This window comes from Mobula hypostoma, chromosome 1 (genome assembly GCF_963921235.1).
Source record: "Mobula hypostoma chromosome 1, sMobHyp1.1, whole genome shotgun sequence".
Classification (NCBI taxonomy): Eukaryota; Metazoa; Chordata; class Chondrichthyes; order Myliobatiformes; family Myliobatidae; genus Mobula; species Mobula hypostoma.
This window is the reverse complement of record NC_086097.1, coordinates 136,728,764-136,747,306: the sequence shown is the minus strand read 5'-3', so window position 1 is coordinate 136,747,306 and position 18,543 is coordinate 136,728,764. Positions and strand designations below refer to the sequence as shown.

General features: G+C 40.6%; 1 protein-coding gene across 3 annotated transcripts in view; it reads left to right on the top strand.

Moving 5' to 3' along the window:
- Positions 1 to 18,543, top strand: part of mtbp (MDM2 binding protein) — a 99,779-nt gene that overhangs the window by 46,018 nt on the left and 35,218 nt on the right. For all 3 annotated transcript variants that reach the window (XM_063056334.1, XM_063056327.1, XM_063056318.1), the window contains exons 12-14: positions 2,355 to 2,522; positions 13,135 to 13,248; positions 14,552 to 14,716. In XM_063056334.1, the coding sequence (XP_062912404.1) occupies positions 2,355 to 2,522; positions 13,135 to 13,248; positions 14,552 to 14,716 (447 nt within the window). The remainder of the gene's footprint in view (positions 1 to 2,354; positions 2,523 to 13,134; positions 13,249 to 14,551; positions 14,717 to 18,543) is intronic.

Here is an 18,543-nt window from a genome sequence, read left to right as displayed (position 1 = left end):
ATTTATAGTTTTTAACTAATGCCCTGGATTCATCAGTAGCAGCCATTTATAGGTTGTACTGTACTTTATTTTTAGTCATGAAATCAGGTCATAGTGTGTACAGCATGTAAACTGACCCTTTGGATCACCCACTGACCGTCAACCACACATTTACACTAATCCCAAAATATTCTCACGTTCCCATCACTTCATACAATTCTCCTCCACTAAGGAAAATTTACAGTGTCCAGTTAACCCACCAACCTCTGCACCTTTGGAGGAAATTGGCGCGCCCAGGGGAAGCACACACGATCACAAGGAAATGTGTAAACTCTACTCAGCACTCAAGGTCGGAATTGAACCAGTATCACTAGGGCTGTGAGGCATCAGCTCGACCAGCTGTGCCACTGTGTTTCTCATTGTCCAGGTTAGAATAGCAAAGAAATTCTATTCTATTGTTCCTTCAGAGTTCAAAGTACATTTATTACAAATTATATGTTATTAATTAATCAATGTGTTATCATAGACTAGCTTCAGGTTCATTTTCTTGCAGGCATTTGCAGGGAGAAAAGAAATACAAAGCAAACTATACTAAACAAAGACTGACAGACAACCAATGTGCTAAAGAAGACAAACTGTGCAAGTAAAAAATAACCTAAGAACATGAGTTGTAGGACAATAAGACCATAAGACATAGGAGAACAAATAGACCACTCAGCCAACTGAATCTGCTTCTCCATTCGATTATGGCTGATTTATTATTCCTTTTAACCCCATCCTCTTCCCTTCACTCTGTAACCTTTGACACCCTGACTAAACAAGAACCTATCAACTACTGCTTTAATTATATTCAATAACTTAGCTTCCACAGTTGTTGGTGGTAATAAATTCCACAGATTCACAACCCTTGGGTTAAAGGAATTTTTCTCATTTATGTTCTAAATGGATATCCCTCTATTCTGAGGCTGTGCCCTCTGGTCCTAGACTCACCCACTACAGGAAACGTCCTCGCCATAGCCACTCTATCTTGGGCTTTCAATATTCGAAAGGTTTCAATGAGATTCCACCTCATTCTTCTTAATTCTAGCAAGTACAGGTCCAGAGTCATCAAACACTCCTCGTACGTTAATCCTTTCATTCCTGGTATCATTCTTGGGAACCTCCTCTGCACCCTCCATTGAGCCATTTTATAATTTTAATCCATGATAAAATGATTCAGATATATCAGTCACAACATGGGTCAGTGTGTGAACATGGGAACATCTGTATATTTAGTGGGTATACTTTTAAGAACTCTAGTTTGACCTAAGTTCATTGTTGTCCATTCCTTGCTCCCCTTTAATTGCTTAATTCTTTATGACTTGATTGTCTCAATTTTTTTTGAAGCTGCCAAGCAATGTTTGACAATAATCTTAATTGGTGATTAAAAATATAATCTAGATTAATCTTGATTGTAATCATATTTAATTGATGCAATTACTGCTTTCACCTTTGTCTTACTACTGATGCTCTAAATGTCATCCCAAGGAGTAATGTCTAAGTCCCTATTTTGAGATTGTGCAGCTTGATGTGCTAGCTGAATGTCCTGCCTATACTTCACCTCTTGTCGGAGACATGGTGATTTTGTTTCAACTATAAGTACAAACAACCCTGAGAATGGGCCAAGGAATGATGTGAGGGTCTGGATGTGGCACCATGATCTGTCCATGTGGTTAGTAATGGGGTATTAAGAGATTCTCCTACAAGTCCTTTTTGCACAGTTGCTTCAGCCAAATAGATATTGCTGCGGCAAGGGTGATCAACTTAGTACAATGCCACTTCATTCACTGTGTATTATCTTTCCCAAACCATAGCCCGACCTTTTGGGAAGGAGGGTGTCGGCAAGAGAGATAAAATACTTTTGAAGGTAAAGCCCATCAAGTGGCCGTACAACTGGAATGGTGAAAGATTTGCAGAAGCTGTGGCGCTTACTACCAGTGAAGTTAATTTAGCTTTTAATAATTACCCACAAGAACTAATTTTGAATTGAAGTTCATGTTCTGTAAGTTTTGCTTCCAGTCTCCATTGTGCGTGTTATTATATTTAGCAGTTTCCCCTCACATTTGTATGTGGAAACCTAGCAAATAAAGAATTTGTCTCCCAGTGTAAGTATTCAAAGTTTCCTATAAATGGACTTCAGGCATTGTACAAAGGCCATTCTTAGTCAGTGCTGGGAACTGGCAGTCTATTGATGTTGTAAAATAGTAGGAAAGCAAATAAAAGCAGTCAAATGGAATGAAGTTTAATGCAGCTGGATTGATGATAAAAACCCAGGTTTTTGCACTAACTGTTTTATGTTTCACCTTCAGTGCACCAAATTTCTTGTTTACTTCCAGTTCCAGAGATTGAGTTGAAAGGAGAGATTTCTGGTTATTACCTGTTGGTCCAGAATGATGGCCAGGGAGGCTGCAAGGCAAATCTGATCCATTCAGCTGGTCAGATAAATGGGGCTGCTGCTGTCACCATAGTGAATGGGATGTTGGAAAAGGCGGAAGGTAAAGAAGGTGAGTAGGAATTAAAGTAGCTTCTATTGTCTTTAAAAACAAAATGGGTGAAATTAAAATTATAAGGCAGGAGATAAATGGGAGAAAAGAATTAGGCCAGTTGGCCCATCAAGTCTGCTCTGCCATTTCATCATGACTGATTCACTTCCCTCTCAGCACCAATTTCCTGCCTTCTCGTATCTCTTCATGCCCTGACTAATCTGTCAACCCCTGCCTTAAATATACTTAATGACTTGGCCACCACAGCCACCTGTGGCAACAAATTGCACAGATTCACTACTAATATGTGCATCCACAGTAAGTCAGCAAATATTGAGGTCTTAGTGTAATTAGTTTAACACAATCACAGACTCTGGTCTCTCAACCCCTCCATTTCTCTCTGAATTAAAAATGCTAGTTTTCTGCTTCTGATGAAGAGTTATTGAAGCATTGGCTCTGTATCTCTCCCCACTGGTCCTGCCTGATCTGCTGAGTGTTTCCCTTTTTTGTTCTGGATTTCTAGCATTTGCACTGATGGATCTAGATACCGACAGAATTATTGTTCAGTCTCGATTGTACATGGAAAATATTCTCCATTTGGGTGAAATAGTGTCAGTGGTCCAATACTGCAGCAGCACAATGAAGCAGCTAATGGAGCTCTGGCTTGTTCAATTCTGACCTCAGGTGCTATCTGTAGAATTTGCATGTTCTTCTTGTGACTGTGTGGGTTTCCTCCAGGTACTCTGGCTTCCTCATCCTGAAAATGCTGGTAGGTTAATTGTCCCCTGTGAATTGCCCTGAGTGTGTAGATGAGAGGTAGAATGGAGAGAATAAAATGGAAAACAAGAGAAAATCTGCAGGTGCTGGAAACCCAAGCAACATACACAAAAAGCTGGAAGAACTCAGCAGGCCGGGCAGCATCTTTGGAAAAGTGTACAGTCGACATTTTGGGCCAAAACCCTTTAGCAGGACTGGAGAAAAAAGGCTAAGGAGTAGGTTTTAAAGGTTGGGGGAGGGGAGAGAGAAACACAAAGTTATAGGTGAAGCCTGGAGGGGCAGTGATGAAGTAAGGAGCTGGAAGTTGATTGGTAAAAGAGACTGAAGGCCATGGAAGAAAGAAAAGGGGAAGGAGCACCGGAAGGAGGCGATAGGCAGGCAAGGAGATAAGGTGAGAGTGGGAAATGGTGAAGGGGGGGCATGTTGGGGGGCATTACCAGAAGTTAGAAAAATCGGTGTTCATGCCATCAGGTTGGAGGCTACCCAAGTGGAATATGAGGAGTTGTTTTTCCAACCCAAGTGCGACCTCATCATGATAGTGGAGGAGGCCATGGATGGACATATCAGAATGGGAATTAGAAGTGGATTTAAAATGGGTGGCCACTGGGAGATCCTACTTTTTCTGGTGGATGGAGCGTAGGTACTTGGCAAAGTGGTCTCCCAATCTACGTCAGGTCTCACCGATATACAGGAGGCCACACCAGAGTGTCGAACAGAGTATATAACTCCAGGAGACTCACAGGTGAAGTGTCGCCTCACCTGGGAGAAATGTTTTGGACCCTGAATGGTAATGAGGGAGGAGGTATATGGACAGGTGTAGCACTTGTTCCGCTTGCAAGGATAAGTGCCAGGAGGGAGATCAGTGGGGAGGGGATGAATGGACAAGGGAGTCCCAGAGGGAGCGATCCCTGTGGAAAGCAGAAAGATGGGAGGGAAAAATGTGCTTGGTGGTGGGATCCCGTTGGAGTTGGCTGAAGTTACAGAGAATTATGTGCTGGATGTGGAGGATAGTGGGGTGGTAGGTGAGGATAAGAGGAACCCTATCCCTGGTAGGGTGGTGGGAGGATGGGGTAAGAACAGACGTGTATGAAATGGGGGAGATGCGTTTGAGAGCAGCGTTGATGGTGGAGGGAGGAAAGCCCCTTTCTTTGAAAAGGGAGGACATCTCCTTCGTTTTAGAATGAAAAGCATCAACCTAAAAGCAGATACTTTATACTTTATTATTGCCAAACAATTGATACTAGAACGTACAATCATCACAGCGATATTTGATTCTGCACTTCGCGCTCCCTGGAGTACAAATCAATAGTAAATATTAAAAATTTAAATTATAAATCATAAATAGAAAATAGAAAAGGGAAAGTAAGGTAATGCAAAAAAAACCGAGAGGCAGGTCCATATAATTGGAGAGTACGGCCCAGATCTGGGTCAGGATCCGTTCAGCAGTCTTATCACAGTCGGAAAAAGAAGCTGTTCCCAAATCTGGCCGTACGAGTCTTCAAGCTCCTGAGCCTTCTCCCAGAGGGAAGAGGGACGAAAAGTGTGTTGGCTGGGTGGGTTGTGTCCTTGATTATCCTGGCAGCACTGCTCCAACAGCGTGTGGTGGAAATGATGCGGAAGAGACAGAGGAATTGAGAGAAGCTGGTGGTGTTTTTACAAGTAACAGGGTGGGACAAGCTATAGTCCAGGTAGTCTGTGGGTTCATATTAGACATAAGTGGAAAAACTGTCTCCGGACATAGAGACAGTGAAATCAAGAAAAGGGAGGAAGGTGTCGGAAATGGACCAGGTAAATTTGAGGACAGGCTGGAAGTTGGCGGCAAAGTCGATGAAGTCAGTGAGTTCAGCATGGGTGTAGGAAGTAGCACCAATGCAGTCGTCGATGTAGCGTAGGAAAAGTGCAGGACAGTCACCAGTGTAGGCTTGGAACATAGACTGTTCCACGTAGCCGACCAACAGACAGGCACACGTGGGACCCATGCGAGTGCCCATGGCTACACCTTTTGTTTGAAGGAAATGGGAGGAGCCAAATGAGAAATTTTATTTAGAGTGTGGACAAGTCTGCTAGGTGGAAGAGGGTGGTGGTGGAGGGGAATTGGTTCGGTCTGGTATCCAGAAAAAAGCAGAGCTTTGGAGCCTTCCTGGTGGGAGATGGAGGTATAGGGACTGGACATCCATAGTATAAATAAGATGATGGGGGCCAGGGAACCTGAAATCATTGAAAAGGTTCAGAGTGTGTGAAGTGTCACAGGTGTTGGTAGGAAGGGACTGAATTAGGGGGATGAAACAGATTCGAGGTATACTGATATGAGTTCAGTGGAGCAGAAACAAGCTGAAACAATGGGTCTACCTGGACAGGCATGTTTGTGGATTTTGGGTAGGAGGTAGAAATGGGAAGTACGGGAACTATGAGGTTGGTGGCAGTGGATGGGAGATCACCAGAGTCCATAAGGTTCGTGATGGTGTGCAGGACAATGGCCTGGTGTTCCTTAGTGGGGTCCTGTTTTTGAGGGGTAAGTAAGAGGAGATGTCTGAGAGTTGGCACTGGGCCTCAGCAAGGTGTAGAGGTCGGTCTGCCAGATTACAACAACACCTCCCTTATCTACGGGTTAGATGGTGAGGTTAGGATTGGTGCAGAGGGAGTGGAGAGCCGAGTGTATGGAAGGAGTGAGGTTGGAATAGGAGAGGCGAGTGTTGAAGTCTAGATGGTTAATGTCCCGTTGGCAGTTGGCAATAAAAAAGTCCAGAGCAGGCAGAAGACCAGGAGGGGTGTCCAGGAAGAGGAGGAGGGCCGAAGATGGGAGAAGGGGTCATTGGTGCGGGGTGGGGAGTCCTTGCCAATGAAATAGGTTCAGAGATGGAGGGGGCGGAAGAAGAGTTCAGTGTCGTGGCGGACGTGAAACTCACTGAGGTGTGGAATTAGTGTACGTGAGTGCTTGATGGTCGACATAGATCTAGTGGGTTGAAGAACCTGTTTCCATGCTCTGTGACTCTATAATTTTAATTGGAACTGACAGGAAAAGGAAAAAAAAGTCTTGCGTTTACTTTGTCCCTGCTTCTATGACAAGCTCTTCAGGAACTGTGGCCATGAGTAATTTGCAGTCATTGAGCTAGTTTTGAAATTTAGTTTTAAGGTAGAATATAGACAGCAGTTTCTCCGAATTCATCATAAATATGAGGCCCATCAAATCTATACTGGCAGGAATCAGTTGGTTATTATATGACAGTAGAATAAGGCAGATACAGACAAATGGTTTCTTTTGAAAATCATTTGGTTCTATGTATCTGTGATATAACTTAGAAAACAAACCTTTCTCTTCATGGAGAATATATTTTGTTCTTTTCGCCTCCCCACTCACCATTAACAAGCAAGAAGAATCAAATGGTTATATTTGGAGATCCATGCTTGTGTCCTTGAGCAAATGTCACTTCATGCTAAAATGTCTAATTGAAGAAAAGTTCTCATTGTGATCAAGAACTGCAAATTTGAATCCATATCCAAACCTATTAAATAGCATGTTTCTTGCCAAAGGCATTCTAGTTTTTTGTATTCTTACCCCTCTTTATCTGCACGTTGTACAAATCAAACCCAAATTTTACTTCACTATAAATATTGTACGAGCATGGGGTAATCTTTTTTGGGCTGATGTATAAATAATTTGAATTACTTCTAAAATGTATTGAAATTCTCATCTTCATGGATGTATTATTGAATTAACTTCAGGCTATAAAGTTACATTTTGAAACAATATATACTGGATTATTATCTCTGTCTATATGGAGGAATTTTAAAGAAGCAACTGACATTTTGCTCCTGTGCTTTGTTGAAGTCTTTCTAATGCAGTGTTAGTTTGCTTTATATGTCATTCCAATGTATTTTGCATATATGCACAACATTGACTGACTGGCATGCCACAAATTGGCACTTTTTTTTAAGCCTGTTAGTTCAGGCTTTTGATTTTCATTTATAGAATACAGTCTGGACTTATAAGGTATTTATGTATGAATATAAAGATGATTGGATTATAATAGAGTTGTGAATTAATAGTTGCCTGGTATGCTGCCAAGCTAACAAAATGTCCAATGATGCATGAACAAGGCTACTGAGAAGTCTGTAATTACTGGATTTATAGTGTAGAATCATTAGGTAATATGATAGTATTTAAAAGAATAGTCATAGAATCATTGAGATAAGGGTTGGTGCCTTGTTTCATTTGTAAAATTACTGATTTAAAAAAATTTCTCACATTTTAATTCCGCACAATTCCTGAATAGTTGCCATTTCCTGCAGACTCTGACTATTACTGAAACAAGACCAGTAGTGTTTATCTCATATTGAGTGTCAGTGCAGTATCTCAAATGCTGCTTGATTCTGGAATTCATTGAAGCTAAGGCAATTCTATTCACCTCACTTGCCACCCCATCATTAACACCAATGGTTCCCAACCTGGGGTCTGCGGACCCTTCAGAAATGGTAAGGGTCCAGGGCATAAAAGAGGATGGGAACCCATGATTTACACTTGTGGACAAGTTAAATGGACTTTTTTCTCTTTGTCCAGGGGCATAGGATCAGTTTTAATTACCCCCCCCCCCCCCCAGTATTGTCCACTCCTAGGAACAATATTCAATAATATTGAAACAAATTGAATAGTTCATCCTCTTCTACTATGAAGTTGGAAGAAAGATTAAATCCAAAGTTCTTATTTTGTTCTCAGGATGTAGGCATTGTTGACTGGGACAATATGTATCAAAGTTCAAAGTAAATTTATTATCACCGTGAGATGCATTTTTTTGCTGGGATTCACAGTGGAACAAAGGAAATATAACAGAATCAGTGGAAAAACTACACAAGCAAAGACTGACAATCAAATGTGCAATAGACAAACTGCAAATACAGAAAAAAAACAAATAAAAAATAAGTAAATAAGTAATACTGAGAACATGAGTTATAAAGTCCTTGAAAGTGAGTCCACAGGTTGTCAAATTAGTTCAATGTTGAGTGAAGTTATCCATGCTGGTTCAGGAGCCTGTTGGTTGAAGGATAATAATTTTAATTGAGCCTGGTGGTGTGGGATCTTTTGGCAGGAGCCTTGGATCCACCCCCTAATTCCCTGAAAGACATTATGGAACCTTGGGGATTTTTAAAACAATCTAGTTTTACGATCAGCTTTCCTGAGATTAGTTTTCATTTATTTGATATTTACTCAATTACTTGATTTTTTAAAATTTCCCCCTGTTGAGCTGGAATTTTCAGTTATCATCAGTAATTCATGCCTCCAGATAGTACTCCAACTGATCACAATGCTGTTATGTGCTTCCAAGGCGCTAATAAGTTTTTCTGGAAGTTACCTGAAATGTTCAGCAGATTGTGTAACATCTGACAGATGCCTTCCTTCCTCAAATGTTGTTTGACCTGCATATTCCTGTAAATTCTGTGTTGTTTCAGAATACTAATGCCTCTAGTCTGTTGTGAAAGTTTCACAAGCCATGAGAAAGTTGTGCTGTTTTGGTGCTGGGTAGTTCACAATTGTCCACATCCTGGTGAGTCACAGCTTGGTTCAGCAGGTGGTCAGCTCAGCTTCCGGGTGGAACACAGCTTTGTAGAGCAACACAATAAAGAGAGCTCAATGGGATGAGGAAGAAGCTTGTGAATTTTCATCTTTGGCAGTGCCAGATCTTCAGCTAATTTGCATTTGCCCAAAACATAAACTGGTGCAATGGGTTTATCATATACTGCAGACATGTTGTTTCTGCATTCTTATAGATGTCCTGAAGGAATTTAGTTCCACAAGCACATCTATTCACAAAATTAAATTATCGTTTTCGATGGAACAATTAAAGGGGCAAATTTGTGAAATGTGTCCAAGAATGTTTTTTCAAGTGATACATAATTTGCACTGATAGAGAGGAGCAACATTTAACCTCTTGGGAAATGAGGCTGGACAAATTGTTGGTGTGTCAGTGGGGAAGCATTTTGGGACCAGGGATTGTAATTCTATTAGTTTTTAAATAATTATGGAAAAAATAGGGAAAAAAGTTCACAAATTAATGTTGTAAATTGGGGCAAGGCTAATTTTGATGGCATGTGCCAGGAACTTGCAAAAGATTGTTTGTGAGAGGCTGTTAGCAGGTAGAAACATCTGGCAATGGGAGGGTTTTAAATGTGAGATAAAGAGTCTTAAAGGCCGCATGTTTCTATCAGAGTGAAGGGCACGGCTGACATGATTAGGGAACTCTGATTGGTGTGGGATAATGAGGCTCTGATTTAGTAAAAAAGAAGCAGTTGTATAGACGGACTGGTAACTCAGTTAGAGATTATGATGAAGAAGGGATTTGGCATGCTTGCCTTCACTGGTTGGGGCACTGAGAACGAGAACTGGGATGCCAAGTTATAGCTGGTGTATTGTGCTGTGGTTCTGGTTTGGATGTGATTAAGATAAAAGGGTGGAGGAAAAATTCACAGAAATGTTTCCAGCAATGGAGGGCTGGGGTTATAAGCACCATTTTAAAAATAAGTTGTAAACTATTTATACAGCAGTTATGAGTTTCACATCTGAAGCAGACCATATCAATGCTTTCATGGCTACTCTTCAACAAATTAAATCAAAATTACTTTGTTATATTACAAAGCTTGACTAAATTAGGAGCTGTTATAAAAGAATACTCAGTGCAAAATTCTACACAGAAACATAATGTGGCCAAATTATTCATAAGGAAATCATAATTGAATTCATACTCTCCTCTGTCATTATATAAATGGCATCAAACAATTGCTTATGTTTCAGTTATATGCAAGCAAGTAAAATGTTATTTTACTGAGCTAAACATAGAAATCATTACAGCTGCATATGAAGGTGGTCATTATGAATAAAAGAGAAGTTTGTGCCATACCATGATGTGTTGATCCGAACCTCCATGTTAAAAGGAGTCCTTAGGCAGAGAGATAACTAAGTGTACTGAATCAATCTCCCACCAGTGGATAATGAAATGCTTCGTAAAAATGTTTGGAACAGAAATTAACTGTAACTCAGTAAATGTCGTTAATATACAAACATAACGATTATAAATTAGTGAACAATTACGAACAAGTTAATGAATGAGTCGTAGATGAGTGTGTCCCTACAAAATCATTCAGTGTCTTCCCGAACCAGAAGCCCCAGATGAACCATGAGATCTGCAAAATGCTGAGGGTCAGATCAGAGCCGTCCAAGTGCAGCGACCAAGTACGATCTCCAGAAAGTCATCTCATGGGCAAAGTGGCAGTTCTGGACTAAACTTGAATCAATGAAGGATGTGCAGCAGCTGTGAATGCTATTGCTACTTATGAAGTAAAATCAAGCCACATTAGCAAGAACAGGGCTTCACTTCCAGATGAGCTCAATGCCTTCTATGCATGCATTGACTGTCAAAACATGGAGGAACCATCGTGAACTCTACAACCCCTGATGATCCTATGATTTCAGTCTCTGAGGCCAACATGAGAGCATCGTTTAGAAGTATGAACCCACGGAAAACATCTGGCCCCGCTGGGATACCTGGCCAAGTACTAAAGACTTCTGCTAATCAACTGGTTGGAGTGTTCACTGAGATCTTTTACCTCTTGGTTCAGCAGTCTGAGGCACCCATTTGCTTTGAACAGGCTTCATTTATACTGATGAGTGGTGACCTGCCTCAATGACTATCGTCCGGTAGCGCTTACGTCCACAGTGACCAGGTGTTTTGAGAGGTTGGTGCTGACACATATCCACACCTGCCTCAGAAGTGGCTTTAATCCCCACCCCAATTGCCTAGTGGCACAACAGGTTCACAGCAAATGCCATTTCATTGGGTCTTCACTCAAACCTGGAACAGCTGGACAGCAAAGACGAATACCGATACATCAGGATGCTCTTTATCGACTTCAGCTCAGCATTCAATACTATCATCCCCTCAAAAATAATCAATAAGCTTCAACACCTTGGCCGTAATACCTCCTTGTGCAATTCGATCTTTGATTCCTCACTTGCAAACCCCAGTCAGTTCAGGTTGGCAACAACATCTCTTCAACAATCTCCATCATCACAGGTGCACCACAAGGCTGTCTGCTTAGCCCCCTGCTCTTCCCACTTTATACCTTTAACTGTGTGACTGAGCACGGCTCCATTGGCATATTTAAGTTTGTTATGACACCAATGTCATAGGCCGAATCAAATGTGATGGATCAGCATATATGAGAAAGACTGAAAGTCTGGCCATATCAACAGCTTTTCACTCAATGTCAACAAGACCAAGGAGAGGATTATTGATATCAGGGGGAAACTAGAGGTCCATGAGCCTGTCCTCATCAGGAGATCAGAGGTGGGGAGGGTTAGCAACTTTAAATGCCTCAGTGTTACCATTTCAGAGGACCTGTCCTGGGCCCAGCACGTAAGTGCAATTATGAAGAAAGCATGACAGTGTCTCTACTTCCTTAGGAGTTTGCGAAGATTCAGCATGACATTTAAAACTTTGACAAGCTTCTATAGATGTGGAGTGGAGAGTATATTGACTGGCTACAACACAGCCTGGTATGGAAACACCAATGCCCTTTAATGGAAAATCCTACAAACAGTAATAGTTCTAGCCCAGCCTAACACCAGTAAAGCCCTCCCCACCATTGAGCACATCTGCATGGAGCGTTGTTGCAGGAAAGTAGCATCTATCATCAGGGACCCTCACCACACAGCTCATACTCTCTTCTCGCTGCTGTAATCAGGAAGAAGGTACAGTAGTTTCAGGACCTACACCACCAGGTTTAAGAACAGTAATTACCCCTTGACCATCAGGCTCTTGAACCAGAGGGGATTTCACTCAACTTCACTCGCCTGATCATTGAACTATTCCCACAGCTATACTCTGACTTCATCTCATGTTCTCAATATTTATTGCTTATTGATTTATGATTATTATTTTTTTTCTTTTGTATTTGCAGTTTGTTGTCCATCCTGTTGGCTGTGGACCTTTCATTGACTATTATGGTTATTGGATTTATTGAGTACACCAGTAAGAAAACAAATCTCAGGGCTGTATATGGTGACATATTGTACTTTGATAATAAGTTTCTTTGAGCAATAATAAGAAATGTGTTTTCCCTGAAGTTTTGGCTATTGGAGTGAATACATTGTATTTAGAATTGTTAAAGATTGGTCAGAACTTGCTGATCTGTACATATTCATCAGAGCATGCAGGCAATAATAACTACAGTAGCTTCCTGAGTAATTGTGATGCCCATTAAAAGCTCACAGTGAATTCTGTGCGGTGAAGCTGGGAAGTTGCAGGATTTTGATTGAGCGTGACCGAACGCAATGAAAAATTTTCCTGATCAGGGTGCTTTGTAGCTTGGAGAGGAATATAGAGACGGTGGGCTTCTCATATCCCTGCTGCCAATAACATTGCAGGTAATGTGGGTGGGGTGGGCAGGGTGTGGGTCACAGGTTTAGGCAGTCCTGCAAATGAAACTGTTAATAGTGCATTCTGCCACCAGTGGAGAGAACATAACTAAAAGTCGGTTTCTGCATTTAGAAGGTCAATGATTATACTATTAATGGTTCAAAGCATATAGAATTATTTTGATTTCAGAGACACAAAATAATTAATGCAAATTTAATATTTCTACTTTTCAGACAAAATTTCAAAAATATATGGTAATTTCATCAAGCTCTTCACAATTAGAAATAAATTCCTAATTTATTTTTGATCCTTTTTTAAAAGTTCTACTGTAATCCTGAATTAGTTGTGTTCTAATCAATGGAACAGTAAGTGACTATGTGATAATCTTATTGAGATAGAATGTGCTTCTGGCAGCAGTTGCATTCACTGAACTGTGATCTGAAATGCAGGAAGTGATGCTGAAGAGATTCTTGGGGCAATGCCTTGCATGACTGGTGAACAGCTTGTAAACAGAGAGAAGAAACTGGCTCAAATTCAAACAGTTGCTTTGAAAGAATTTCTGAGTAAGTCTTACTGTATATTGCACAATGTGAGTCTAAACCTTCTGATCATCCAGCAAAGAAGGATGTGTACACTCTAGATTACTAGACATAGCTAGATTGGGTGAATCATGCAAGAAGCAGTACTTACAAGCTGGTGCTGACTTCTCAAAAGACCTCTTCAATCAATCCTGCTCTTCATTTATTCCTGGTTGTTACCTCTGCCCCCTCCCAGCCACTTTGCTTTCCTTCTCAAGTATTTATTAAGTTATCTTTTACAATCACTGATGCATCTTCTTTCACCACCCTCTGGCAATATATTCCAAACTGCAACTTGCTGAAGTATTTAAAAACAAATCATTCTCTTCATCTCTTTTGGTTCTTCTGCCCTTTAATTTACATGCCCTCTGGTCACTGGCACTCTTGCCACTTGAAATAGTTTTGCTTTTGTTATTTGCTCTTTAAAAATCTCCATAATTTGAAACCTTTACTATTAAATCTCTCCTTCTCTTTATCTGATCTGAAGAGAGCAACTCTACCTTCTGCAATTTCTCTACATAACTGACTTCCCTCATCCTTGGTTCCAGTGTAGTGCTGTCTTCAAAGCCTGCAACATTCCCCAAGAATTGAACTGTAGCTATGCCCTAATAGGTGATTTATAAATTTCTCACAGCTTGAAGTTTACTGTTGCATCAGGGAAGTTGCTGAGGAAATGAGAGGGGTTTCATTTTATCCTCCTTCAATAGAGACAGACAGGCAGACTGAGCATGAGAGTTTGTAGGCTTTCCTGTTGTACAAGTGCTCTGGACTACAGGTGCTCTGCCCCCTTAATTCATTCAGCATAGATATAGCCCGCAATACTGGCATTTATTGCCCATCTGTAAATGCCCTTGAACTGTGAAGGTATACTATGAACTGAACTGAACTGAACTGAATCTCATTTCCTCATATAAAGCCTGGAAACAATCACGATACCTTCATTTTTAGCAGCTCACTGTGTCACTTTCATTTCAGCCTCTGTTGCAAACAAAAGGCAATCGAAATTCAGATTCTAGTTTTGTGTTGTCAAGAGTTGAATAACAGAATCAGGTTTACTATCACTGGTATATGCGTGAAATTCGTTGATTTGCAGCAGCAATTCATTGCAATGCATAACAGTAACAAATATAATTTACAATAATAAGTATACACGTAACTACACCTAAATTCCAAAATAAGGGGTTTGTTCCATACAGACAATTCTAAATGTAAATTGAAAATGCAGTAATTAAATAAAGATCTGCTATTTTGCCTTGTCTTATAATTGCTTTTTATATTACCTTCACAGAAATAAAGCAGCTCAATCAAAATTATTCATCCATTCCCGTCAATGAGCTGAAGGCCTTGTTAACTTTGGCAAGAGAACAGTATTTTATGCAATCTGGCAGCAACCTGCCATGTGCTAATTCAGGCAGCGCATGTCAGAACCAACAGGAAGCTGTCAAGCGTATTGGTAAGACACGTTGTGTGGAAGTTAACCTGGCAGTTGGTGGTTTTGCAGTGTTTGGAGGGTCTGGAGGTGGGGAGTGGTTGCTTTGGAGAAAGAGAAGAGCAGAACTGTTAATCTGTTCAAAGAGAATTTGCCTTTGCATATTCAAAAAATAAACAAATGCCCATGGTACTATTAAATGATTTTGTAGCATAAAAAGTAAAGTAAAGGTATAGTTGATGTGTTTCTTTACAAATAATGGTGATACAACAGAGGAAAGCAGAATGCATGATATAGTGCTGCAGCCATCATGTAAGCTGACGGGTAAACAAATAAAATTCTCCAAGAGGACCACAACCTTGTCGTGGAGTTTGGAGGCTTGTGCGCCTTAATGACCTGGAGAACTACGTAGGCTGGAGTAGGGCCTTGTGTTTTGATTCTTGGTAGGTTCACCCATGCCAAATAGGTCAAAAAGTAGAGGCCAGATTAAGAGTGGTTCACCAGGCCTCTTAAGTTTGGGGGTTCAGTTCAGGGCTAACAACCCTAACTAGTGCAAAAAAAATCATTACGGAAACAACAACGAAGAATGCTGCCCTGAGTGCCAGCGGCGTAACAGGCGGTAAAAAAGCAAATAAAATGTGAAGTGTGCGGCAGATTGTGAGATTAGGAATTCACATATGAGAGCTCTGTTTAAGCATCTGATAACAGCAGGATAAAAGCAGTCCTTGAGCCTGGTGGTGCATGCTTTCAAGCTTTTGTATCAGATTCCCTTTCTTTACAGAAGAAAATAAAATGTTATTTGGAGATATCTGCTTGAGGATGGTAAGTACATGACGCAGAGAAAATAGGACGAAGATTAGGCCTCCTGCTTTGCCATTCAGTGGCTGTTCTCAATGCTATATTCCAAGTGTGATGTCTAAGTTCAAGTTCAAATTTAATTATCATTCAACCGTCCCTGAATATAGCCAAACAAAACAGTGTTCCTCCAGGATAAAGGTGCACAACACATTACCAGCAGCCCACAGCATACTGCACATAGCACATCTGGTTACGATTTCAGAAAAACCTACAGTCACAAAGAACAAAAAAATGTAATTTAGCGCAAGTCCGTGAGTGATATGGCTGTAGAACTGATGGTAAGTTATCCTCGTCCAGCTTGTTCTTCCACCGAGCGAATACTGGAGGGCAGCACCAATGGGAGGGGCCAGCCCCAACCCAAGTGCAGATTCCAGCATGCCCCACAGGGGCTCTCCCACATCACCTGGGCATCCTTGCAGCCTCGGCTTAGACCTCGCCACAACCAAGGCAACGCAGCTCTCCCACTGTAGATCACACCAAAGAACCAGTGAATTGGACTTGCAGTATTCAGCATTTACCAAAGTCTAACAGGGTTTTGTGATCACAATAAAAATGTCCAACACAATCACTCACACTGAGGACCGTCCAACAGTAGATTATGAGAACACTCAGTCCTCTTTTATTGTGATTTAGAAATGCATACATGCGTTGAGAAATGATACAATGTTTCTCCGGAGTGATATCACAGAAAACAGGACAAACCAAAGACTAACACTGACAGAACCACATAATTATAACATATAGTTACAGCAGTGCAAAGCAATACCATAATTTGATGAAGAACAAACCATGGGCACAGTAAATAAAGTCTCAAAAGTTCCCGAGTCGATCGACTCCCGAGTCCCCGATAGCAGGCGGCAAAAGGGAGAAACTCCCTGCCATAGACCTCCAGGCACCGTCAACTTGCCGATGCCTTGGAAGCAGTCAACCACAGTCGACACTGAGTCCATCCGTCCGAAAACTTCGAGTTTCCGACCAGCTGCTCCGATACAGCCTCCCGAGCGCCATCCTCTGCCGAGCGCCTTCAACCTCGCCCCGGCTGCTGAAACACACAAAGCTGAGGATATCGGGGCCTTCTGCTCCGGAGATTCCCGTTACCACACAGTAGCAGCGGCAGCGAAGCGGGCATTTCAGAAGTTTTCCAGATGTTCCTCCATACTCTCACATCTGTCTCCATCAAATCAGGATTGTGCACGGTCCCCTACTTGACAGATAACAGACATCACCACTGAAGTGGCCGCACGCGCTGCCATCAAGCAACAGCATAATTTTACGCAATAAGTCCAGCTCCTTCATTATTGAACAACTTGCTGATGGAATAGTTCTGCAGTACTTGATGTTCTTAGTATCCAACAGTGATTTGCGATCCTAAAAAAGACATGTAAGACAAACAAATACACCTTTGGACCCAGAGTGGCCACTGCGGCTGTGCATGCCACCATCTTTCTGCAAGTATCCATGTGAACGAGTCACGGAGTTTGTGCCTAGGATTCAGCAATGTAATAGAAATCAGTTTCAAGCAAACAATACCCTTTTCTTTTTATTTTGTTTAAGAACATTGTATTGCACTTAAAACAATCAAAACAAGCACTGGGTTTCAGAAGTTATTACCATTCACAAATAAATGTGGTATTTACTTTCAACGAGAAGTTGAAGACTTCACTGCATCTTGTGCAGTGAAACATAAAAAAACACTCAGAATAATTAATTAGATAAGGCCAGAAAAGTACAAAGAGAAAGTGAAGAGATCTCAAGTTCTTGAAGATTAAAACTGACATACAAAATCTCTTTGAAGAATGGTAAAACTAAATTGGAGATAGTGAAAGAAAAAGAATTGCAGATAACAAAAAAGAAGTCATTTGGATCAAAACCATTTTTTTGTGAAGACATATTCAGAAAAAAAATACTGATCTTCAAATCTAGCAATTCTAAATGACCTTCTCATATATAAATATAACATTTATGCCTGAATTGTGTCTAATGGTGAATTTTTATTCAGAACTATTATTTGTCACTGAACTTGCAATGGGCTGATGCATCCCACATTCTTGCTTCTCATCTTTTAATTAGCAAATTTTAAATGTAGCAAAATAGATTAAAATATAAGTAGCACAGCTTTTCCTTATAATTCAAGGAAAGATTAAACATATTTGTGGTTGAATATTATTTCATTTGTGTTGTCCACAAATGAAGATCTGTCCATTGCCCCAACCCATACCGACTATACAATTTTGTCCAGACCTTTACCCTCGTTTTTTGAATATTCATGATTTCGAAACCCTTCTTACTGACCATTATTTGTGTAACTTACAGAAAATCATTCCCATAGATCACTTGCTAAAAAATCTTTGGGCCTTTACCTGTCTTCTCTCCCATCTAAAGGATCAAAGTGTAATGCTTCAATCCTAATGGTCGTCTTCCCCTATCACACTTCCAAGTCATTGTACTAACAAAACAGTTCTTTCCCTTAAGCAAGTAAGTTTTTGCAGGCAGTCTGTCTCTATTTCCATGTATTAGGGCATTGATGTATAAATTTTCTAATTTGTGGAGTTTAAAATTAATGAACTACGAAATGAAATCTAACAGTTATAATTTGCAGCAAATGATCTAGCTTACTAAATACAAAACAATGCATTATATATATTTCATAATTTGGTCAAATGTAGTGTTTTACAATTAATTTATTTATGGATTTTAGTTAATTATGTACTTTTTAAAAATGAATTTAGCAGATCTGCTACTTGGAACTGGGAGAGAGAGGAAGAGGAAAACTAGTAACATGTCAAAATTCTATTCAGTATCAAGTCTAATAAAAATACTTCCATTTAAGTGTCAAATTGTGGAGTTTAGACTGCTGTGGAGTGTTGTGGCTGAAGGCAAGGATTTTGAAATGATTTCTTTCAGTCATTTATTTACTTGAAAGAAAGCATTATCTTTTCTTCACTTTCCTCCAGATGGCTGTGGTCAAATTCCCATTTAGAATGTGCCTCCCG